Source organism: Balearica regulorum, chromosome 1, assembly GCF_011004875.1.
Source record: "Balearica regulorum gibbericeps isolate bBalReg1 chromosome 1, bBalReg1.pri, whole genome shotgun sequence".
Classification (NCBI taxonomy): domain Eukaryota; kingdom Metazoa; phylum Chordata; class Aves; order Gruiformes; family Gruidae; genus Balearica; species Balearica regulorum.
The window spans coordinates 195,318,082-195,342,826 of record NC_046184.1 but is presented as its reverse complement, the minus strand read 5'-3'; the positions used below and the strand labels follow the sequence as shown (position 1 = coordinate 195,342,826).

The 24,745-nt window shown below is 47.4% G+C and overlaps 1 protein-coding gene across 5 annotated transcripts in view; it reads right to left on the bottom strand.

Annotated features, from left to right (window-relative positions):
• Window positions 1–636: 636 nt before the first annotated feature.
• SLC7A1 (solute carrier family 7 member 1) overlaps window positions 637–24,745 on the bottom strand; it is a 49,660-nt gene continuing 25,551 nt past the window's right edge. For 4 of the 5 annotated variants that reach the window (XM_075742088.1, XM_075742086.1, XM_075742090.1 and 1 more), the window contains exons 3-12: window positions 23,439–23,597; window positions 20,688–20,862; window positions 18,666–18,790; window positions 16,260–16,482; window positions 15,298–15,437; window positions 12,429–12,531; window positions 10,076–10,287; window positions 9,606–9,754; window positions 7,166–7,274; window positions 637–6,449 (exon numbers count right to left, since the gene is read on the bottom strand). In XM_075742088.1, the coding sequence (XP_075598203.1) occupies window positions 6,340–6,449; window positions 7,166–7,274; window positions 9,606–9,754; window positions 10,076–10,287; window positions 12,429–12,531; window positions 15,298–15,437; window positions 16,260–16,482; window positions 18,666–18,790; window positions 20,688–20,862; window positions 23,439–23,597 (1,505 nt within the window). In that variant the 3' untranslated portion in view covers window positions 637–6,339. The remainder of the gene's footprint in view (window positions 6,450–7,165; window positions 7,275–9,605; window positions 9,755–10,075; window positions 10,288–12,428; window positions 12,532–15,297; window positions 15,438–16,259; window positions 16,483–18,665; window positions 18,791–20,687; window positions 20,863–23,438; window positions 23,598–24,745) is intronic. The other variant, XM_075742087.1, reaches the window with a different exon arrangement.

The following is a 24,745-nucleotide window of genomic DNA, read 5'->3' as shown; positions in this document are numbered from 1 at the left end:
TAAAAAGGGGCCAGGGCACGCCCCACCTCAGGAATGTGCCTGGTAATGTCCTCGACAAAGATTTCCCACCAGGCTCATGGCTGATGAAGCTGCCGGAAGGACCAGGACTGAGGGGAGAAGGAAAAAGCAGCGTTCGTGGGGCCACCGCCTCATTTATGGCAGGACACGCCAGCAGGACGCAAATGACTTGGGCGGTGGGAGCGGGCAGACGAGAGTCCTCCTGCCTGGTGGTTTCAGTGTTGTCCTGCAGACCCTACCCTGGAAAACCTCACCAGCAAAACTCCTCATTCATTACAGAGTCCCAATTTCCCAAGACAACCAAATTTTGCAATGCCAGCAAAATTTACACCAAGCCAGGTAAATTTTAGGCTAACTTTGCAGACTCACAAAGCCCCGCCTAATACTTGAACTGGTCCTACAAGACAGGGAGAGACTCACCTCCATGTCAGCAGCAGCAAGCTGCTCAGCACTGAGCACAGACCCCAGCCCGCAGCGAATTCCCCAAATTACGTATTGTCCCACCGGTCTCAGCAAACCCAAAAGATGGGGGCAGAGTTAACAGGAGCAGCAACCAAAGCAAGTGCTCTCCTTGCTCTGACATTGGAACAAGCTGGAAAGCAGAGGCAGGCTTGCAAATGAGGGCAAACAATAGGCATCATTTATTTGGATATCGAGAAAAATGTTTTAGTGCTGTACCACATAATTACAAGTGAATTTCCAAATTCCAAAAGCATCATTTAGGGCAGAAGTGTTTACAGTGTCGCCAGGATAAAAAGTAGTCGCATACCTGCGCTGTGCTCTGGGGGCAATGTTCACATTTTAAAACTTAAGGCTTTAATCGCTACATGAACATGGTAAAAAAACAAAACAAAAAAAAATCAAACCAAAATAAAGATAAAAAAGATAAAAAATAGATCTGTTTGCAGAACAAGCATTAAAACTATTTATCACATCCATGATAAATTCTGAGAAATCATTAGGAAAATAGACCATCAAACAGATAACAGGAAGGTATTTACACTCTGCTTAATAATTAAAAAATAAAAATATACAGACTATTCCATGGCTTTGGTCAGTAAAAATCCTTTTACTGACATGACCCAAACTCGCACTAGGTTTGCTGGCGCACCGCCCCTGGGCTGCCAGCAGCTCCTCCTGCTCCTTACACCCAGCGCAGCTGGAAGGCACAATGTGCTGCGAGGGAACCCTTTGCTTCCCACTGCCGTCCCGAAAACACGCGTCACTCCGCCGAAACCATCGCCCCGTGGGGCGTCGCGAGGGAGAGGTCTCGCGTCTTGGAGCAAGCCAGGAGCAAATACCCTGAGAAAAATCGAGGTCTGGCTCTTGCTAGCAGAAACGTTCCTGGATCATCTGGTTTCCAGCTGGGTGTCAGATACCCCGGGGACCCGACTTGCAACTGTAGTGTAGAGCGTAAGGCAGCCGGGGGGGGCTACGGGGGAGGCGTTGCTGCTGGAGTGGGAAATAATGATAAACCACGAGGCGAGCGGCAGCAGGCAGAGCAAGTGATGGCACTGGCGACGCAGCTATGGGTGGCTTCAGCTGGCTTTTGGGATGCAGGCACACGTCGGCCCCGCGGAAAGGGGAGGTGGCAGTGAGGAGCAGGCATCGGTTCACTCGGTACGTATAGATTTAGCCTTGAATAAGTGCAATTTTTTATTAAGGGGAAGGAAGAAACGGAACCTCCCCATAAAGTCAGGCCCAGCGGATGTCGCAAGGGTTTGGAAAGAGAAATGCTTTTTCTGCCAGAGGGAAGAGGCTTCCTTTGCAAGGGGAGGGTGCTGAGCGGCACACATGCAGGGAGTGAGTGCAGGGGAGCCTTCTGCATGAAAACCAGCACCACTCCTCCTCCTCCTCCCCTTCAAAGCAAGCCCCTCCAGCCTGCCAGAGCTGCGTGTCACCCTTCGTTCATTTGGACAGATGACAGCAATGCTCACTTGTACGTGGCTTTCGGGGGCGGGGGGTGTGGAATTTGCAAAATCCCACTGGAATTCATTAGTATATAAAATGCAATCACTGAAGAAGTGGATTTTACAAAATCTAAACATCATATCCTATCACATTGCTTTCTGGTCTCGAGTTAGTTGGAATGGAGGCAGCGGGCAGACAGGCACCCTCTGTACGCTATGAATAGAGCTTGTTTTCATCCGGGATGGACGAAGGGTGAGAGTGCCCATGGCAAGCACCACCAGCTAAAACTTCACCCTTCCAAAACACTGGCAATGAACAGCAACGCACGGCGTCAGCATCAGCAGTGTTTTCACCTGCGTGGTCCCCTGCAGCCCCCTCTCCCCTGCCGCGACCAAGCACAGACGGCTCTGAACGGCTCCAAACCAGCAGCACTTTCCCTGCAGCACGCCCCGGCCCCTGCCATGCCCAGAGGGGGCTGGTGGGCAGAGGGGGCAACCCAGCACCCCCTCACGCTGCAGCGCTGCCTGACGCCTGGCACGGGCACTTGCTGTCTGAACTGCCGGCAAACTCCACCCTGAGGGATGGGAAAAGGGCAAAACGAAGGTGGAACCCAGCCGGTAATGATTTTCAGTGAGCAAAGAATAGAAGTTGTAAGCAAGTAAGTGAATAAGCAAAAGCTAGTAATTTTTGCACAAATCAATTCATTTCTGGGGAGGGAAATAAAGCAATTTTTTATTGAGAATGGCTGGCTGGCTCCGTATCTGGATTTGCTATGTAACTGCAAGCTGCAGCCTCGGTGCTGCCCACCTCTGCCCGCCATGCACCGGCCATCAGTAAGATCCTTCCAACAGCTTCCCCGGAGGGCTCCCCTCATGTGAGCAGACTAGGAGCAAACAAATACACTGAAACAAGGTCAGTCCTTTGGACCAGAGCCTGCCCCAAAGATGAGGCAGGCCATCTTTACGACGCCTCTTGGCTTTGGCAGAAAACAATCTATTCTTGTGCCGAGCAAAGGCATCACTTCTCCATCTCCACCTCTTCATATGGCAAAATGCTCTGCATCTGTACAAAATATTCTTGTAATAAAATGATGACTGAACTATTTACAAAGAAAAGCCTATCATCCACAACAGCAAGGTTATAGCAGCAGTTGCATGTCTTCAGAGATACCTGGCTTGATCTGTTACACACAGACATCAGCAGGGAGGCAGCAGAGATGGTAAAAAAAAAAAAAAACAAAACCAAAAAACCAAAACACCCTAAAGCAAAGTCCTTGATGTTGTGCTAGAAAGAGGCAGTCAAATTTTCCTTCCATCTTACAAAATGTACAAGAGGTGAATGCAGCCAGGAAGGGGATGGGGCAGGAGTATGTAGCTGGGTCAAACTCATCACCTCCTCACTGGTCCACACCCCGGGACAAGTGAAGTGAAGAGGAGGCCAGGAGGTCCCCAGGTCCAGCTGGACATGGGAGAAGCAAGTAGACAGAGATCCAGGGAGATACCTACGCCTACCTGTCACTGTGCAGAGCTGCAGGCTCCCTCCACCTCCTTGTATCTGGTGAGTAGCAACAAAGAGCAAGAGAGACGGCAGCACCCGCCACCTGGGAACTGATGGGTTGAAGAAGTCATGATGGAGGAGAAGGAGATGGGACTAAGGATCCTCACCTCCACTAGCAAATTTGCAGGGGGTGGCTCTGGGGCTGGTACGGGTAATGGCACATTAAAATAACAAATCTGGTGACACAGAAAAAATTTCCTATGAACCTTCTCAGAGAAAAGGCAACTGAAGAAGAATGATCCACATCAGGACTTTGCCTTCTTCTACGTGCTGCTATTACATGCCACTAAAGCCGAAACAAAGTTACAGAATATAAATACCAGAACAGATCCCTAAGCAGACAACAAAAATAAGTTAACGTTTATAAAAAAAAATTTACATACAGCAAGAAATCTGTATATTTTTAAATAATTTTCTTTGGAAACACACTTCCAGTCCGAATTCACCCACAAATGGTCATTGCTGAATGTCTTAATAGCTCAGAAGTTGGTACCCAAGGTAGGGAAAAACATCCTTACATTTTTAGTACAATGGGAAACTTTGCTCCCCTCTGAGTTTTCATCTTCTTCCCCTCCCACCACACCTTCAGAGTGCTATTTGGGAGGCTGTGGAGTGTGTCAACCTTACCTGTGTTTAAACAAAATAGTCCTCCACCTAGTGGCTTTTCATTTCTATATTTTTCTCTCCCTGCTTGAGCAACACTTTGTATATGCACAAGGAGACAGTCCTGTACATGACTGTATATGCTTAGCAGACAGTCAAGACCCAGCAACGGGAGCAGACCCTGACTTCATTTTCTGCGGGGCACTGCACTCAAAACGCACCCTGAAACGCACCTGGGAGGCAATGAACAGATTATCTTCACTCCCTCCAACTCCAACCCTGGCAAGAAGAGTCTCCCAGTGTACTAGAAGGAGACCAAGATTAAAACTCCTCAGTGAGCATAAAGGTGATAAAGTCTCTCTTGGAAACCTGTGAGAGATGGTCCACGGTCCAGCCACGTAATCCAGGAGATGGTCTAGTTCCCCTTTCTGCTGCACCAGATGCCCAGTGAGACCCTGATCAAGTCATGCAGTCCTTCAGTTCTCCAACTGAACGATGGTGACAAGAGCTCGTTCCTTCGTCAGCAAGAGCTGTGCTGACAGAGAGATTAAAGATTGTCCGGTATTCAGAGGCAGCAGTGTGGAGAACACCTAGGAAAGCATCTACTCGAGTGGGGAGAGGGGATTTCTGCAATATCTATTTGGGATGCTCCATCCCTGGAAGTATCTGAGGTCAGGTTGGATGGGGCTTTGAGCAACCTGGTCTAGTGGAAGATGTCCCTGCCTGTGCAGGGAGGACGGACTAGTTGATCTTCAAAGGTCCCTTCCGACCCAAACCATTCCATGATTCTATGATTTGTTTTTCAGTACAAGCTGAAGCGTGAATTTAAATCAGTGGCATTACATGGGCATGGCCCACCTTCCTGATGCTTTAACAAGCCTTTTTTAGGGTTGGGGATTTGGCTGGGGAAAGCTATGAGAGAATTAAAAAAAATTTTCATCTTACAGCAAAACCAAGGCATTGCCAACCAAACACAGACCCTGGTCTCAGCTCCAAATTTCCCACCTTTGACAACAGCCAGGCTCTGGAGACGATCTCTCCTCTCAGCCAGCTGGACCCTAGAGCTTAAGCAGTGTTTTTTGGGCTGTATGCTCTACTGGGACTGAGGAACCCCTGCACACATGCACAGCCCCCCCGAGCAGCGGGCAGACACCAGGCAGTGCTCACGGATGAGCTTCAAGCCCCTGAGGATCCTCCTGTGCTCCCTCTTCCCAAGGCAGAAACGCACTCCACCTGCTGACACCAAACCAAAGTCTCATGGTCAAATCCTTTGCTAACGCCATGTGTCCGGCACACAAAACTGATGGAGGGAGAGGAAAATAGGGCCCCACTTGTTGTCACATCTGGGCTCACTTCTGCTAGCCACCCCACCGCTGCAGCCACACTGCTGGTGATTTCCAAGACAAAGAGGTAGGACAGCTCTTTGGAGACACCCGCTCTTTTCAAGCCATTCAAGTACTTGCACGAAATAGTTTTATGGCTAAACCTGGCAATCCCTCTGCTGAGCATATAGTCAGCAGAAACATCTGCTGGCATTACCTACGCACTGGCAAATGACCACTCACCCGACAAGCAGCGACCACAAACCCTCCCAAGATTTCATGGCAGCGGTGCGCTTGAAAGCATATGAGTACGTAGCTAAAAAAAAAGTTAAATAGAACAAAAACTATGAGACCTGATACTTTAAAGAATGTGAGTCTTGCAGGTGCTTTCTTAACCAGGTGAAAGCTGGTGTTTGGTGAGAGTCTTTTTTTTGTGTGTACATGTGGGGTACAGTTCGCATCGGGTGAAGGACAGATCTGGTCTAAGCCTGACAGTAGCACTGCAAAAACTGCTCCATGTATAATCAGGTAGAGTATCTGCGGGGAGGTAATTCCTGGGGCTACTGAAAGACCTTTGTGAGGCCTGGTTTCATAGCAGCATCTAAGGTTAACTGGCACACAGAAGCAGTTTTCTTTCTACACACTGGGGGGAAAAAAACCAAGAGAGGGAGGAAGGGAAGCGCATAGCCCCAGATGAGCTGACAGTGTCACCGTGAGTATGCCAGAAGTGTGGCTTTTCACCTTGTGGTCCCTTTCAACTCTGCTACTAAGCAAACTGCAAGCTGCAGCAACAGGGCTGGGGAGTCCCGCACTATGCTTCCTTATTCCTGCATTACTGATTAACCAGATGTAGCCTGGCTCAGGATCCCCACCACAAAGCCTCCTTCACTGCAGCCATTCCCCAGTTCCGCGTAAGCCAAACATGCAATCATTTACAGCTGTCCGAACCGGCGTCCGTGTTTCTCTCTGCATCTGCTGAGGCTGTGTAGGTGGCTTCCACACTGTGCCATATTCCGTAGGTAAAGTAGATGATAAAGCCTGCGGAAGCCAAGGGGAGAGGACATCGTTAGCTCTGTAAGGAAACAAACCACTACTCACATTGACCAACATAGGTTACACCAGGGGTAAGTCCAGCCATCCTGATGGCTAGGTTCCAGCGGACAGCCACCACCTTCCTTAGGAAAAAGCCATTGACACAGGCATCAGCCTTTACGAGACAACCTATACTGGCCCCAAATGAGGGGCTGATTATAGAATAAACTTCTCATGCTTTTCAGTGAGTTCATTGCAGTTCATTCTGCAGAGAGCTTTCTCTCTCCATTTGTGTGCCTACAGCATCCATCCCAGTAAAGTATATCTGCAGCTCATGCTAATCTCATTGTTTGCATTCTAACAAATTCCCTGGCATTCCAGGCCATTCAGCCTTCTCCGCATGGCTAGTAGGAGCATCTTGGGATGGAGCTCAGCTCCTTCAGCTCCAGAAGCACAAGCCCCACCACCTGGACTGCAGTTCAAGGCCAGCCAACAAGAAACGTTGGCAACAAGACCCATAAGATGGTTCACAGGTTGTTGTTTTCTCCTCACAAAGGCATCGTGACCCTTGAGACACACTGCCTAAATGGCTTCAGTTAAGTCACTGAAGTTGCCCAAAGATGCTGTGAGTGCAGGATTCCTCCCTGGAATGCCTCAATAAATTTACAGTTAACAAAATCTAGTAACTTTGAACATAGAATTTTTTACTGTCTTAAACTCACCTATGAGCATCCAGACTGCAAACCGTATCCATGTGCCTAGGTCTAGCTGCATCATGAGGTAAACATTCACAAAAATACTCACAACAGGAAGAATGGGCAAAAGAGGTACCTGAAAAAGAAAGAGGGACACATTACATCCACAGGGCAAATCAATGGGCAGGGAGGAACATCCCATCCCTTGTAAACAGGATGTGATGGCAGTTACCAACTCTTCAGCTGCCTGATCTGAGAAAAGTCAAGGCTAGACCAAAATGGAGGACATCAATCCACTGTGGGGGAGGGATGTGAACAATGCTGTTCACCTGCTTTAAGAATGGTTGTCCTTGTTTTGTGGCCTGGAAGGAGGCAAGAGGCAAGTTTCAGCAGCAATACTAAATACTTGTGGAGAGAAGGAGAGAAGAGGGAAACCAAGGATTGCATCATGACAGCACCTACTGAAGGAGAAGAAGGTAAGGGGAATGTCAGAGGAGAGTCCTGAGGAACTTCATCCAGTAGGTACCAAGGTAATTAAACAATATAGAGCAAATTATCCCAGCGCAGAAGAAAACCAGGAAATACTGTAAAAGACGAGTGCAGCTGTACCAAGAACACCTTAGTGATCTAGGAATCAAAGGAGACAGTAAAGCCAAAATGCAAAAATCAGAATATAAAAAAATAGCACAGACGTGTAAAGACAAAATCAGAAAGGATAAATTATAACAATAGAAAGGTTTGTGAATATGGTGAAACTAAGAGGAAACTGAACTTCACTACTAAGGAAAAAGGAGATTTACAAAAAGAATTAGGCTGAAATGTTGTATGTCTTTCTTGTTTTAAGCTTCACAAAAAAAACCCAAACCATCTACGGTGAGCAGCTGTTCACATTATTAGAGAAAGGGGATGGGCACACAAATTAGAAAATGGAAGAAGAATATTTTTTCTAAATTAGGCTTTGTCAAGTCAGTAGGGACAAATGAAATTTCCCCAGAAGGGTGAGGTATGTACCCAGAGATTGCAGAAGTGATCTCTGAACTATTAATAGGTACCTCTAAGAGCTCTTGGTAGACCGGTAAGGTCTCTAAAGACTGGAGAAGGGAGACAAATTACCTATTAAAAAGCAATACAGAAAAACAAGAGGGGAACAAACCAGTCAGCCTTGGATTCCCAGAGAGACTTTGGAGAAAAATCACTAGAGTCAGGTTGTAAAAGTCTAAAGGACAACAAGGAGATAAGAAACAGCCATTACAGATTTAGTAGTGACAGGTCTAATTTTTTTTTTCCCCTCAGACAGGGTAGTGGCTGAGGGGAAAAAAAAGAAAAAAGGAGGTAAAACATCCTGAGTGTAAGGCAAAGAGACCTCCTCAGAAGCAAGTTCAGAAAACACAACCTAGATGGCAATTCCGAAGTTTTCTGCTCCTGGCCATTTCTGTTTCCACTTCTGGGACCATAACTCCAAGATGAGCTGCAAACACTACCTTGGGCAACTGTGGTTAAACTAAATTATTAAAATCAGGGAATTTACTGAAAAACTGTAATTGAAGAGCAGTCAAAATGAGACCAGTTTGGAGGATGGCATTAGAACCCAAAACTATTATATAAATTGGGGAAACAGCCCTGAAACCAATATGATAAAACATGACTTGCAGAATTATACTGGGGAAAAAAAACATCCCAGTGTTTGTTTAATCTAGAAAGCCTGGTGTGCTTGGATAGGGCAGGAAAATGAGTTACTCACAGGGGACTAAGTAGGACAGCAAAGTGCACTTTCTTAGAGCCTTTTAGCAAGCACCCCTTTGATGCTCACACACAAGCTTGCTTCTTGGGTTTTCTCTCCCTCTGTATCCACAATCTGACGTGGCCCTCCAAAACTATCCCCTTTTCCTCTGGTCTCTGTCTCTTCCATATCCTATAACCATCTGCTTTCAAAATCACTGACCTGCCCTTCCCTTCTGGTCGGATCTCTGCACCAGGTGCACCATTTACATTTCCGTCCAAGTCCTCTACTGTCACCTCTGACCTGACCACGTGTGGCTTCCCCTCCTGATTCCCTCTTCTGACCTCTCAGCTAACCCATTCAGTCCTTCTTTCTGTGCTGAATCTGCTCCTGCCCACAGGGCACTGCTGGGCTGTTTCTGCCATGCTGTGTTCTGCAGCAAAGCACCTATGCTAACATTTGAGGTTAGACCCCAAGAGGAAATCACACTCAGAGGCTAAGCTCAGCTCTGGTAGGACATCCCTTTACACACTAAGCGCAGACTATGAGAGGTTACAGCCATGCTAGCTGGAGAGCTCAAACCATCAGCTCTATAGGCAGCCCTGCATAGAAAAGCTCATGTTGTGCCTGTGTTCTCTGCGTGTCCATTTGGCCAAGTCTTCCCTTCTGAAACAGGCCAACATGCACTTCCTCCTTCAACCACCTCCCAACCAGCTTTTTTCTAGGTACACCTCCCAGGACACTCACCTTAAAGGAGAGCTTGGTTTTGCTTTCAGGCTGTTTCCATATAATGAAGCTGACAAAACCAAGAAGGATGGCAGCAATAATCCATACAGTCTTTATCAGAATGCTTGGCTCAAGGGCAGTCAGGATACAGCTACCCACGATAAGGAAACCTGTGAACAGACACCAAAAGCTTACTGATTCTTTTTTCAGGAACAGAAAAAAAACAACCCCAAAACCACAAGCCAGCAAAACAGAATCTGAAAGCTCGGCAAACAAAATAGCAACATGTGAAAAAGCTAACTAAGAAATATGGCTTTCCCCCTATACACACACCCCCATTTGTGGATTTCTTTCCAAGTCATAAATTTAATCTGTAGATCTTCAGTTATTTTGGCCACTATAAGAGCTCATCAAAATTACAGCCAGGAGGTGATCTTTCCCACCATGGTGAGTACAAGGACCTACCAGCTGGCTCACTGCCCAGTGCTTACCAATGATGAAGGCTGAGACATTCACCACCGAGCCAGACAATTTGGAAGGGTCCGAATTTGGGGGACACAGTATGGCTTTGAGGGAACATTTCTCCTCTTCCTCTGGCAGAAATCCAGCCTGTGACTCACTGGTGCTCACAGACTCGTTGTTATCCGTCTCCTCGGTTGTTCTAGCCATCTGGTATGCCAAATTAGGCTGCTCTGGCTGGTATCTGGGAAAAGGGAAATGAAACAAAGCACATATTGGTTTGGTGCAGGTTACTGTTCATTTAAAAGCCACACAGATAGCCATGGCTATAGCACCAGAACAGGCACACATAATGTCTACACCCTTCTGTTTCAGAATCCATCTGAGGAATAACGTTGTCACAACGTGAGCAAATATGGCCAGCTATTATCACCTACAGCTTGCTTGTAATGTCAGTGTTTTAAACCAGACAACACTCTTTTTCATAAACCCTACCATCTGTGTCACCAAAACATGATTGGGTAATAGCAGTGAGAAGGAACCGGCTAGGGACAGACAGATGGCCACAGCCGAGCCGTTGGGTTATCTGTGGCAGTTCAGCTCTTGCGTTTTGGCATGGAGGTGGCTGAGCCAACAGCTCAGCAGATACCGCTTGCTGGCAGCTGCTGATCGCACTCTGCGGCGACATTCCTGTCGTCCCAGCCTCCTCCACCCAGTCTCTTCTGCTGGCTTGTCTCCTGCCACATAGGGAAGGAAGAGGTGAATGAAGAACGGTAATTTTTTGTTGAGTGTGCGGACAGCATCTCATTCAACAGGGCCCTGATGCACAACCACGTGGATCCATAAAGAAAAACCACTATTCCAGCCTCAGCTCTCTTTCACTGAAGGTTTTGCCCGTGACTCTCAGCCACAAGCCTGACTAAAGGAAAGGGCCATTTTGAAAGACACCTTAAAATGGCTCCTGTGAGGATGAGTTTGCAATGAGGGCATCTGTGAAACACTACAAATTGAGAAATGCAGTGAAATCCTTGGCTCCAGCCAGAACAGGGTATTAGTGGCAGGACCTTACAGCTTCGGAAATAATTCAGCTGCTACTTCATTAGGCAGTGAACGAGGCAGGCAAATCACTGCCCAGGCTGCTACAAGACAGGCTGTCAGCTCTGCAAATCTACGATGGGGGGAATGCCATACAATGGGTACAGCAGCTTGCAAAAATAAATTAAGCAGCCATTTACAGCTGTATGGAGAAGAGGGGACTGGGAAATCAGAGGAAAAGTAAGAAGGGCAAGGAAAATCATCAAGGATTTTCAAGGGGTAGGGTGGACAGAAGTTAGGGAGTTTTCAGCTTCTCATACTGCCCTGCCAATGAGGTGGTGCGGGGCACCCAAGAAGCTGGGAGGGGACACAGTCAAGACAGCTGACCCAAACTGGCCAAAGGGATATTCCATACCATATGACATCATGCTCCGTATATAACTGGAGGGTTGGCTGGGTGGAGGCTCAGCTCAGAAACTTATTACTACTATTACTACTACTACTCCTTTCGTTTTCTGTCCTATCAAACTGTCTTTATCTCAACCCGTGAGTTTTACCTTTTTCTTTTTGATTCTCTCCCCCATCCCACTGCAGGGGAAGGAGAGTGAGCAAACGGCTGTTTTAGCTGCTGGCCAGGTTAAACCACGACAGCAGCACAGGCACAGAGCAATGGCATTACTGCACAGTGTTGGCCCTTCACCTGTTGCAAGACAGTTCTTAGTCCAATGCATTTGCTGTGAGCAAGCAAAAAGCCTCCACCAGACTTTGAATAAGTCATTGAACACAAAGGTATTTTTCAATAACATGATCTTCAAAATACAGTCCTCATGGGTAGAGTGCTATTGTCCATGAGGGGCCAAGCAATGAAGACACTCAATTTTCAGCTTAGGTTAGGGAAGCTATGGGATCTCAGCACTTCTAAAAGACATGCACCAAGGCACTGATCCTGCAAACACATGCTCAGCTTCTTTGCTGCTGCTAGACATTATCTAGAATCCCCTTTCAAAAGTAAGACGACCTGAAACTGTGTACCCAGTGGGAACAAGAGTGATGACGATGCAGGCATACAGAACTGCCCATCTCTTATCCCTACGCATTGGCATATCTCCCAGGGCATTCAGGGTTGACAGCAGCAGGAGCGGCATGGACCAAAGCTTAACCAAGTTCAGAGGATCCCCTTGCAGATCCAACTACCATGATCCCTCATGAGCTTAAAGAAACAAGATCTGCACATTCTTATAGCTGGAGATGTTCATGGCTTTACTGGGTCTATGAAAACTATGAGGGCATCTAATCGCTGTGTGGATTTCTGTCTGTGTGGCAGAAGAGAGGCTGTTTCTACATCCGTACCTCAGTACCAACACGCAGGCTGCCACCAAGGAGTAAGCCAGGAGGGTGCCGATGGACATGAGATCCACAAGATCTTTCAAGTCGAAGAGAAAAGCCATAAGAGCTGTAGGAGGAGAGGAAGGTGAGAGAGGGAAGAAAAATCAGTAACACAGCATAACATGCACATCTCAGGAGTGTTAACAATGATGCAGCACAGGTGTGACTGTTGCTCAGGTCTCGGCTGGGGAATTCAAGCTGCCCTGAGATGGGAAGAGGCTGCACTTGGTGCATGAATACCCTGAGCCTCACAGGCTGTCCCAGCACAGCCTCACTAGCTGGAACCAAAGGAACCATTTACTAGAGTAAATGCCAGCCTGTTTGTCTCATATGGGTATGTTCACCTGTGTTGGGTTTGTGTGGCAAGGTTTTGGTAGCGGGTGGGGGCATAGGCTATAGGGGTGGCTCCTGTGAGGAGCTTCTAGAAGCTTCCACAGTGTCTGATAGAGCCAATGCCAGCCAGCTCCAAGATGGGCCCGCCCCTGGCCAAGGCCAAGCCAATCAGCGCCTCTGTGATAACATATTTAAGAAGGGGGGAAGTTTTTCTGCAGCTGGAAGTATGAAGATGTAACACCAAGGTCAGTGCAGGAGGAGGGGGGAGGAGGTGCTTTAGACACTGGAGCAGAGATCCCCCTGCAGCCCCTGGTGAAAACCATGGTGAAGCAGACTGTTCCCCTGCAGCCCATGGAGGGAGGATGAGGGGGTGTAGAGATTCCACCTGCAGCCCGTGGAAGACCCCACACTGGAGCAGGTGGAGGCACCCGAGGGAGGCTGTGGCCTGTGGGAAGCCTGAAGCAAGTCCCTGTCCAGACCGGTAGACCTGTGGAGAGGGGAGCCCACACCAGGGCAGGTTTTGCTGGCAGGACGTGTGACCCCGTGGAAGACCCACGCTGGAGCAGTTTTCTCCTAAAGATCTGCATCCCATGGAAGAGACCACACTGGAGCAGTTTGGGAAGGACTGTAGCCCGTGGGAGAGACTCCATTTCGGAGCAGGGGATCGATGAGAGGAGTCTTCCCCCCGAGGACAAAGAAGCGGCAGAAACAACGTGCGCTGCACTGACCGCAACCCCCATTCTCCCCCCCGCCCTGCCACTGAGGGGGGAGGAGGTTGAACCAGGGAATGAAGTTGAGCCTGGGAAGGTGGGAGGGGTGGGGGGAGGTGTTTTAAGACTTGATGTTTTTTTTTTCATTGCTCTATTCTGTTTAGTAATAAATTAGATTAATCCCTTTTTTCTAAGTTCAGTTTGTTTTGCTCGTGACGATAATTAGTGAGCTCTCCCTTATCTCGACCCAAGCCTTTTGTTACGCTTCTCCTCCCCATCATGCTGGGGAAGGAGTGAGTGAGCGGTTGCGGGGCGCTCAGCTGCCGGCTGGGCCTAAACCACGTCATCACCCAAGTACCAGCAACCAGGAGGTGTTTAAGCCACAGGCTCATTGCCAGAGTCTCCTGGCACAGCTGCAGCACCCCTAAGGCCGCAATTACCTCCTGGAAGCAGCTAGAGGGAACAAAGGACAAGCAGCATCTCACCCCAGTGTCTTGGCTCAGCTGGGATGAAACCAGGCTTGTGCATGCAATGGGACCAAGCATCAAGGAGGGCATCTTGAGGTAGCATTCCTCATCATGGGGGTTTCCAGAAAAATTACAGACTGCCATCCTTTAGGGATTATCCTGCTTACACACCCTCACCAGGCAATCCCTGGTTATACAGACCTTTGTCCTTCAGAAGGAGAAGCAAGTAAGCGGAGGACAGATGCCACAGTCAGACATTCAGGTGATGCCACTGGCTGTATGAGAGTGCAGGGATCTCAGAGCTAGGCCTGGCCTAGCCTGTTCTCAACGCACAGCCTGGAGCCCACCAACCAACCCAAACCTTGAGCTCAATCTGGCAAGTGTTGTCCCTGCAGCTTCCTGTGTGCTTTGGTCCTAGGTGCTACAGACTGCTCTGAGGAGACCTGAGGAGATTGCAAGGCATGTTTATTTACTTTATCTGGCTCTTTTTCCCCCCAGTCTGGACACGAGGCTGCCTGAAGAGGAAGGTGCCAGAGAAGCACCTGTGAGGAGGCTCTGTGGGTCCCAGCAGCAGGAGCTGAGCTGTTTCACAGGACCTCAGAGCCCACGGTGGCAGTTCAGCACCAACTCCCCACCAAACATGGCATGTTCTCATACCAATGGCTCATCTCACATTTGCAGCAGAAGGTAAAGAAGCAGCAAGGCTCTTCTGTTTGCTAGGCATCGCAAGGAAGGGGGCAGCTGTGAGAAGAGGATAAGCCACTCGTCCTTGCCATCTGGGAGGTTTAATTCCCATATTCCTGGGAGCCAGGAGAGGGAAGGGGAGGATGGGATGGCTGCCAGCTGTGACTAACTGATTAGCAAACGCCTGTGCCACAGGGGCCATCTGCCTGTCTCCGGCCGCTCTGGCGTCTTCTGCTGAGCTGCTACTACCCACAGGCAGTGCGGTGTCTTCAGCCAAGCCAGGCCAACAGCCACAAGGATGCTGGGGCACCACTGGCTGCCACCTTGCAGGGGGTTAATTATTTTTAAGGTTGCCAGAGCACCCAGGGAGCAGATGAAGGTAATTCTTGGCATAAGACAGGATGTCAGCAATGAGCTCTGAGAAAGAGGGACAGGCATAGAGCGAGAGGCATAGAGCGAGCTATTCATGCTCACCCAGCCCCACCCAGGGCATGCCCTGGAAATCCAGGGCACGCTCTGGCAAGTTGTGCTGTGCAATACATCTGATTAATAAGTGGGCTAGAGTCAGGCAGGACTATCTGCCCCTAGGATGAGCTTATGTCTCCTTTCCACGCACTCGTGTAAGTCTTTGGATCTTACCTGCAATGGCCCCTGATGTCACTGTTGCAATTACTGGAGTTTTTCTCTTCTCATTGACTTTAGCCAAAAATTTAAAGAGAAGTCCATCTTCTGCCATAGCATAAATTATTCGAGGCATCGGAAACATGGAGCCAAGGAGACTAAGGACACAGAAGGGGGAAATAATCTACTTGTATCACCTCCTGCTGAGCACAGGCACAAAAACAAAAGCAAGTTTATGGCAGTACAAACACAGAACAGGTGGCTTTCGTTCACTTCAGCTTCTCCTTCAAGGCCTCCCTCTGCACACTCATGTTGCTGATAGCTGGCAACTGAGGGGCAGCTCTTGAGATTTTGGATACCTAAACTTAGCCACGGGGCATGAAGACAGCCTTTCAGGTAGCAAAATAGCTGCAACTTCTATGAGCCTCTATGAGTTGCTCACCTAACTGAGTATGTCTAAGTTGATCTGAAACAATAGGTCTCTAGAGTGCAGAAGAACATGACATAGTTTGCCTCCAGCCCACCCTGCCTCCCATCCAGATGGCTGTCCTGCAGGCAACCTGCAGACAGACGGCCCTGGATATGGTAAGCCCCATATGCTACAGAGGATGCAGCCTGCACTACCTGACACAAGCCTGCTCTCCACCCAGCAGGTCAGGATGTCTCGTGGGCAAACCATGCTCGCACTGCAGAGTTGCCTCCATGACTTAGCCACTGAATCCATTTATATTTCAGAGATGCACCTGCTGGGTCTGCTGCTAAGATGGGAGTTTCTGAAGTGACAGTGGTCATGCGCATCTCTGAAATCTATCACAGGGTGATATCCTGGTCCTTTTGAAGTCTGAATTACATCCCTGGTCTCTACTCCCTTGACCCAGGGGAACACAGTGAAGATAAAGCCCTGACACGCACCATTTTTTAAAGGAGCTGGAGATACATGTTTGCCTTGAGAGATACACTAAGGAAGAGCAATGTCTCACCTCGTAGAAAGCGCACACAAGGAACCAACAGCCACTGCGTAATTAGCTCCATCCCAACCCACATATTTAAAGGCAATGGGTAAAGGGCTATTGGTATCCAGCTTGTAGTAAGGCATCATGAGTGTCAGGGCAGCTGACACGCCAAAATAAGCCACGAAGCAGATGAGCAGAGATGCCACGATGCCAATAGGAATAGCCTTCTGAGGGTTTTTTACCTCCTCACCTAGAAGAAAGAAATTGAAATATCAGCTAAAAGATGATCAAGAACTTTATTCCAACCTAGGGCATGCTGGCTGGGGCTTTCAAAGGCTTCATGGGCAGTGAGGTGCTGTTTGACCATGACACTGCTGATGGCCTGCCCCATCCACTTGCCATACCACACAGCCTGTTTGCTCCCACTTCTGCTGCTCCTGTCACTCCTTCTGACAAACATTTGTGGAGGCCTTGTAAACTCAGGCACAGAAACAATCTAGATTAAAAACCAGTCTTTTCCCAAAAAAGATTATTTTTACCACCAATTACTCCTGCTATCTCACTGACAGTGCACCCCACAAAGAGTTCAATGATCACAAATGATGGGACAAGAAATTATTGTGCAGTTGTAGGGGCAAACCCTTGGATGACCACTTCAGTTACCATCTCCACTGGAACTAGTACACAGTGAACACGGTACTGTAAGTGCCCGGTTCCAGGGAAAAGCAGACTTTGCACAGCACCTGCAAATCACACAGATCTTTGAAAATCCCTCTTGAAAAAAGTACTCCCTCTAGTTTTTATGGAAACTTTTTGACAACCAAGTTGGGAGAACATTGTGGTTTAACCCCAGCCAGCAACTGAGCACCACACAACCGCTCACTCACACTCCACCACCAGTGGAATGGGGAGGAGAATGGAAAACAACTCGTGGGTTGAGATAAAGACAGTGTAACAGGATAACAAAAGAACATGGTGGAGGTATTATTATTGTTGTTCTTGTTGCTAAAAAACAAAACGCACAAGTGATGCACAAATGCAATTGCTCACCACCTGGCAGAGGCAAAAATCCCCCTCCAATGCCCAGTCTGTTTCTGAGCAATGATCCCACCTCCCAGCTAGCTTCCCCAGTTCTATCTGGAGCATGATGTTCTACGGTGGGGAATATCCCTTAGGCCAGTCTGGGTCAGCTCTCCTGGCTGTGCTCTCCCAGCTTCTTGTGCACCTGGCAGGGCATGGGAAGCTGAAAAGGCTTGACTTAGTGTAAACACTACAACTACCTAGCAACAACTAAAAACATCAGCGTGTTATCAATATTATTCTCATACTAAATTCAAAACACAGCACTACACTGGCTACTAGAAAGAAAACTAACTCGATCTCAGCCAAAATCAGGACAGATGAATGTGTAAAACAAAAACCTCAAAATTCAAGCACTGATTAATTAAGAAACAGCTTTGAGCCTTCCCTGTCCTCCAGAGCTGCTCTCCTCTGAAAGCAAGAGCTCCTGAGGTTTGGCATTTCAGGAGGATGAAGAGATGAGCAGAGATCCATACACCTTTAAGTCAAAGGCAGATGAATGTGTTTCTCCTCCAAGGAGGGTCTCTAGGGCTGGCTAGAGTTATGGAGCCAGCAATTCTCAAATGCCTAGGAACAAGAGGCAGCAGTGCTTTATCTATCTTTGTGATGATCTCCTCCTCCCTCTCCTCCAGCTTTGAAGCAACTCAGTTCTTGCCAAATGTGAAATTAAGGATAGTCCTTCCTTTCTCCCAGGAACTGAGATTCTTCTTTGCCAGGAGAAATATGACAATGCTGATGGCTTGTCTCTCAGGAGATCTCTGAACCTTTGGAGGTAAAAATTCCCCCTTATTTTGAGGCACAGTTTTAGGCTGTACATGACTCCCTAGAGGTTCCCTCTCTCTCTGGCTCTTTAAATACTCCAAGCCAGTGGAGCATTTTCAGCTGAAGGCACTGAAGAACCCTACTCCAGAATAACCTGTTGATTAAAGCACCATCTGGAGTTAGAAGTTCAAACTTCACCAGTCATACAAAGCATCTGAACCTCGGCCGTCCCTCTTTGCCTAACTGTTAAAGCCAGCTGTGTTTTCTGTGGAGTCTGACCTGGCTAGTAGCATCACCAAACATGTGACTAAGCCCTGCAGGTAAAGAAGGGAGAAAGCTTGTTTTGTGGGTTATATGGTCCAGTTGCCTGCAACAGCAGCTAGAATTCAATACTAAAGCACCCAGAGACTTGGACATATTCAGCACTTTGAGTATTAGCAGCTGAGCCAAAAGCATATTTTGGGCTGAGATTCAGAGGAATGATGAATGCAGTGCCGTGAATTACTCATCATCTGTGCTACACAATACTACTGAAAGCCAATCTACCAGCAACCAGGTTCATAACCAGAATGAAGACATCTTCCCTCTTACCTGTAGTAGCGATACAGTCAAATCCCACGAAAGCATAAAAACACGTGGCTGCCCCTGAGAGGACTCCTTTCCATCCATAGGGCATAAACCCTCCAACACCATAGAGCTTTTCTCCCTGTGTTTGACTAAAAAGCATGATGCTGGGTTAGAAGTCATCCTGCCTAGGTGGGAGTAACAAAACTATTCATACAGCTCGTAGCAAAATACAAAGCTGGAGTTTGAAGGAACACGATCTTCCTTTTACACACCAGCACACAAATATCAGGCAAAATGCTAAGCCCTACACACCACTGAGCTTTGGACTGGCCTGCAACAGCCTGGGGAATGCAAGGAATAAAAATGGTTCATGGTTTACTCCCACCACCTGTTTTCTTGGGTGGATAAAAATGTCTTGGCTAAGACAGGGAGAAAATAGCATGAATATTAAGATTCCTCTCCTAATATCACTGCATGTGTGTAAATACACATATTCGTTTAAACATAAGCGTTTGAAAAAGTACAACATCTAATTCTGAAAACTGAAGGCTGAGAAACATGTAAACCATCCACTTTTCACCTAAGACGGACTCAGATGAAGTGTAGGTGAGTAGACATCAGAGAGCAATGCAGGGTGCCATGACTGTCTAAAATCTGACTAATCCTTCATTCTCAGCTTCAAAATTCCCTGTGCCAAGCTCATACCCAAACCGTGCTTGCAACCCTGAAGGAGGAGAGGAGCCTGCATCCCTGACGCAGGAAATGCTTTGCTGAGCCTCATCCAACGTTCATTAACGTCAACAGACGGACGCCTACTGATCCCAGCACACCCTGGATCAAGACTCCACATCTATGTGCCTGTGTTGAGTCATGTATAACATACCCTTCAGCTGAAGTGACTTAGGTCACTTTTTCAGGGAAAAGCCTTTGTAAACATGAATTAAGGCAATTAAATTAAAGTAATTCCCAAATCTGCAAGTCTTATCAGGTGTAAGCATCTGAACTCTGTCGCAGAAGCTCTGTTGAGACTTAGATGAAAACTGGCCTGTTATTTGCAGAAATAGCACAACCCAAATGTGGATTACTCTGGTAATAATGACAAATTAAAGTAAACTCCAGACAGATTTTGCAAAAATAGTAAGTGCCATGGGTCAAAGAGCTACAGTTACACTTTGAAGCTATTGCGCTAATTGCTCCTTGCATGGGAATAGCAGTAGGGAAGGAGGGGAAACCTTTCCTATAGAAGCAATTTGTTCGCAGCAGGCTGAATTTTGCAGAGACTCAATAAGCAGCTTGTACACAAGCCAAACTTGACCCATGCAACATTTACGAATCTCTCCAGTTTGTGCCAAACTGTGCCTCCTTGCAGGCCAGCATAAAAGGTTTAGATAGCAAGCCAGGACTGAGTTAATGTATGTGGAGATATTTAAAGACCCTCATCCTGTGTTGCACATTCTCAAGCAAAAATGAACAGCCTTGTATCACTGGCAACCCTGCAAGCTCCTTAATTTTGGTCTTGTATAGGAAGAGAGGATTTTGGCCAAGTAGCAAAATGTCATTAAAAATGTATTTGTGATATGCTTGCTGCAATGTATTAAAATAATCTGCAACTTGCCTTCATTTTACTGAAGCGTTTGGGACAAGGTCTCCAAAAGGTACAACAGTGCCTCAAGGATATTACCCAAGCATCCAAAGAAACCACAGAGCTATACTTGGCCATGGCTTCATATAGGCACCACAGCCAGCCTGGCGTAGCCTTGAGTAGGAGGCTGTCAAAAAAGCTTTTCTCTCAAATTTGGATGCCATACTGATCATAAGGCTGGAAACAGTCAGTTCTGCAGCAGGGCACATGCTGACACAGCCTACCTCCTACCAGTTTCAGCCCATCCGCACAGCCTGCTTTCAGCAATCGCCCACCAAAACCACCTTTGCCTCCAATATGTTTGGCAAAGGAGGGAGCCATCCCATTCACTGGTTTTCAATGGCAAGTTTATAAACTTGCCATTGAAAATGCATCCATTTCAGAGAAGAGAAGATCCAACCTACTTGTCTCCATAAACACTGTGGCTCATGTTGTAAAGGTCCTGTTCATTCAGCTGCCAGTTTTTAACAGACCCTTTCACGAAGCCGGAGACCATGACGAAGCCAAGGACGAGGATGTTGATGCAGGTGAACACTTTGTTCACCAAGGCAGATTCCTTCACACCAAAAATTAAAAGCCCTGGGGAAACAAAGGCAGATAGGCAGTCAGGTATTTTGCCACCTGCAGCAGGCGCTGGGGGCTTGCAGAAGTAGCCCAACTGTGTTCATGCTGTGCTCTGCCCAACTTAGCATGCCTCATTTCTCCACAAAGCCAAGGAGCTCAGGTAGGTCAGGATTAACTCACTCAGAAGGAGGACAGGGACTCCAGCCCAGACATTACTAGAAAGGGATGTGACACACCTTCCCACCCAGCATGCCCTTTTGGCACGCACCCCGGGGTAAAGTGCTTTGCTAACACAGCTAAGCTGCTTCCAGAACTCTCAACGCCAGCTCTAGTCACCTCATGGCGCTGCACTGTGCCACCTAGCCATAGCCACAAACTCCACTCAGAGACCCGGAGAAAGCAGACCAGATGGTTGTCTTAGAGGTCTTGGCCACCTGCAGAAGTTATGAACCACATTCAACTAACCTTAGAAGCAGGGGAAAATATGAGCAGGGACTGAATCCAGGATGGCAGCTACTTCTAGTGCTGAAGACACAGAAGAAGGTGGCATCTTGGGAATCCTGCTCCCATTTAAATCAGCGGGAGATTTGGCAGTGAGTTCAGCCAGAGTGGGATTTCAGCCTGTGGTCTTAAGAGCATCCATCTGCAGAAGAGCATGTTTACAGGCTTTGGCAAACAGCATCTTGCTGAGGCATAGCTGGGCTTCTCAGAAGAACAAGCTCTGGTAACTTGCATTTGCTCTCCAGGTGCCTGATTTTCAGGAACCCAAACCTTTAACTCAAATCTAAAAAGGTGGCTGAGAGAGAAGATAAAATATTTCACACTGGTCTGAGGGAGAAGCACGACGGGATGTCCTCACTGCTACTCCAAGGCACTTCAAAGAGAGAGGAGCAACCTGTGCACTCACCTTTCCTTCTTTTAAAATAGGAAATAAGCTGACACAACAGGGAAATGTTTAATAAAACTGCATACCTGCCCAGGAAAAACTTGTAAGGTACCTTGTAGAAATCTGAAGCTCAAGATGGTCCAAGCAGAAATAAAGTTGTAGCATTCACATTTGGGACTAAAGCTGCTCATTCAGCAGCTTTTTATAGAAAAGAATGGTTTGTATTTTTTATTAAAATCCAGGGAATTTGCTCCATGCAGGGGAATAAAGCCATCAGTAACCTGTATAGTTTCACATCTCGGTAGTGCTGAAGTAAGGAGTCCTAAATTATGTAAATTGTATGTGAGGTGAAAGACCAGATTCTGATTTAAAACTAGAGCAATTCCTATCACATATAGATGAACAAAGAGGAAAATCTTCTCCCATCCAGATGTCGTCCTGAAAACAGAGAGCTGCTATTGACTTCAGCAGTCCTCAATATAGTTCCATAGTTCTAGATCCAAATGCAAACCCAGACGCCAAAGCATCCCTTGCTTATGAAGCCTGTCCCCATGAGCACAGCTCATACTGTGAGGCGGCCATCCTGATCAGTGGGAAATGTCGGGATAACCTTGTTGGGGTGACACTGCAGCTTCTGCACTCTGGAAACCACAGAGGGGTACATGAGAAGCATTAATTTTTAAAATTTGCCCAAATTTGGCAATGCTTTGCAAGATCCAGTTGGAGCAGAGATAAAAGTTCAGATGGATTTAAATTTTACAAATTTTCAAAACTTTTCCAAATTCTGATCAAAGCCTTGGCATATTTTTAGGAAAAAAAGAGGACCTGACTGTTTATCACACATTTATCAGCCTTCCAGTAGCTAAAGGGGGCCTACAGGAAAGCTGGAGAGGGACTCTTTATCAAGGGGTAATGGGTTTAAAATAGAAGAGGGTAGATTTAGATCAGATATAATGAAAACATTCTTCACTGTGATGGTAGTGAGGCACTGGAACAGGATGCCCAGAGAAGTTGTGGATGCCCCCTCCCTGGAAGTGTTCAAGGCCAGGTTGGATGGGGCTTTGGGCAAGCTGGTCTAGTGGAGGGTGTCCCTGCCCATGGCAGGGGGGTTGGAACTAGATGGTCTTTGAGGTCCCTTCCAACCCAAACCATTCTGTGATTCTATGATTTATTCCTCTGGAGTCTTGCATTCACTGCTGCAAACTGAAGTCCATACACATTTTAAAAAAAAAACCCCAAAACAGTAGTACATGAGGTTGTTACTAGGTCCCATATTTTCCTTCTCACTTCCTTCGCTCAAGGCAACATAATCTGGCAGATTATAAAAGGAGGAATAAGTGTGATAGAGCAACAGAATGAAATTCTTGTGTAATAGGGTTTGTGGAGGGAAGGATTAAACTTCCATACCTGATTGAGGATAACAAGTCATCTTTTTTTCCCTTCCTTATATAAAATTTGATTGAAGGTTTTAAAAGTGGCTCAAAAAATATCAAGACTTCTCCCCTCTAATTAAAAACCTTGTAAACAGGCTACGTCCTGTGCTAACTCCACAGCAGCTATATAGGTCAATCCAACACTTGTAGCAAAGAAAGAGTCTTTAATATGTTGTCCAAAATAAATGAGGACTTTGTGCCTAGTCCAAAAGCAAACAATGGCATTACAGAAGAAGGAGGTCCAAGACTCAGAAACCCCTCCAAGGTTTTACCTGTTAGGATGATGATTATCACCACGGCGAAGATGTCTGGGTATTTTGCTAGCACTCCGGGAACATCCATCGTCATGTATTTTTTACAAAATTTTTCAATGTGCTGGCCTATGATTTCATCAAATGTCGCGCTCCAGGCTCTGGCCACGCTTGAGGTTCCTGCCAGAGGACAGAAAGGATACAGATCACCCTTCGTGGCTGGCACGCATTCCAAACAGTGGGCACCTTGCATGGCTTTTGGCCATGGAGGGCCTCAAAGCAACCTCGCATGTGCTTCCCGGGTCCTGGGAGCAGCCTTTCCTCTGCAGTTCCAGCCTGTAGCTTGTACCATGCCTGGCACCTGCTCTGCTGCTAACACACACAGGTGGCGGGTCTCAGGGTCATGCTCAGCTGACAAGATAAAAAAAATCCTTATAGTGGTTTGGTTTCTTAGTAAACCTCAACTTTGCCTTAGATACTGCCTAGACTGACCTTTTCTTACACCTCCAGCAGCCTAAACTTCCCCCAAAGCTGATAACTTCTGCTACTAGAGAGGTCTGAGCGTCACGCTGGCAGAAGCCCCGGGCAGCCCTGGCTGGGTGACTGCAGCCCAGGCAGAGGGACCTTACAGAAGCCAGCTGGCCTGCGGCAGCACAGAGCTGGAGCACCAGAGCCTGGACCACAACGCTCACCCAGCTCTGCAAGCTCTGCACTCCAGCTACATGCAGGTCTGCTCTGACCTCCAGTGCTGGAGCATCCAAGTGGGACAAAGACTCGGATATAATTTACATGTTACCTGAGCGTAAGTTAGCTTTTTGCAGGACGCTGGTGATGATCCCAGCAAGCAGCGTGACTCCTGCCTGCAGCAAGTGCTGCGGCTTCCCCCTCTGGGGCCGCTGTTTGCTACAGTTCCCGAGAGCACCAAACCACAGATGGCTTGCCGGGGAGAGGATTGAACCTGAGGTCTCGGGATAACCAAGTCCAGGACATTGTCTGGGCCAGAAGAGTCATTTCAGAGAAGTGAAATAGTAACAACGAAGAGCTACCACCAGACAGTGACAGCATTGCGCAAAAGAAGTAGGTTTGGGTAACAGCCAACTTCTCTCTCTCCTGCGTTAAAGTGGCTATCATTACACTCCCGATGTCTTAATACTGTACACTATATATAACAACATCTAATTGCATGATATAATTACTACAGTACATAATTACCTAGGTGAAAAAAGAGGTTGGTTTGGTTTCGGTTTTTGCAGAGCAGTTCCTCAGAGGACACCGTCAGGAACCCTGGAACAGTTTGTCCTGACACACTCACCTGCGGGCAGGTGTTC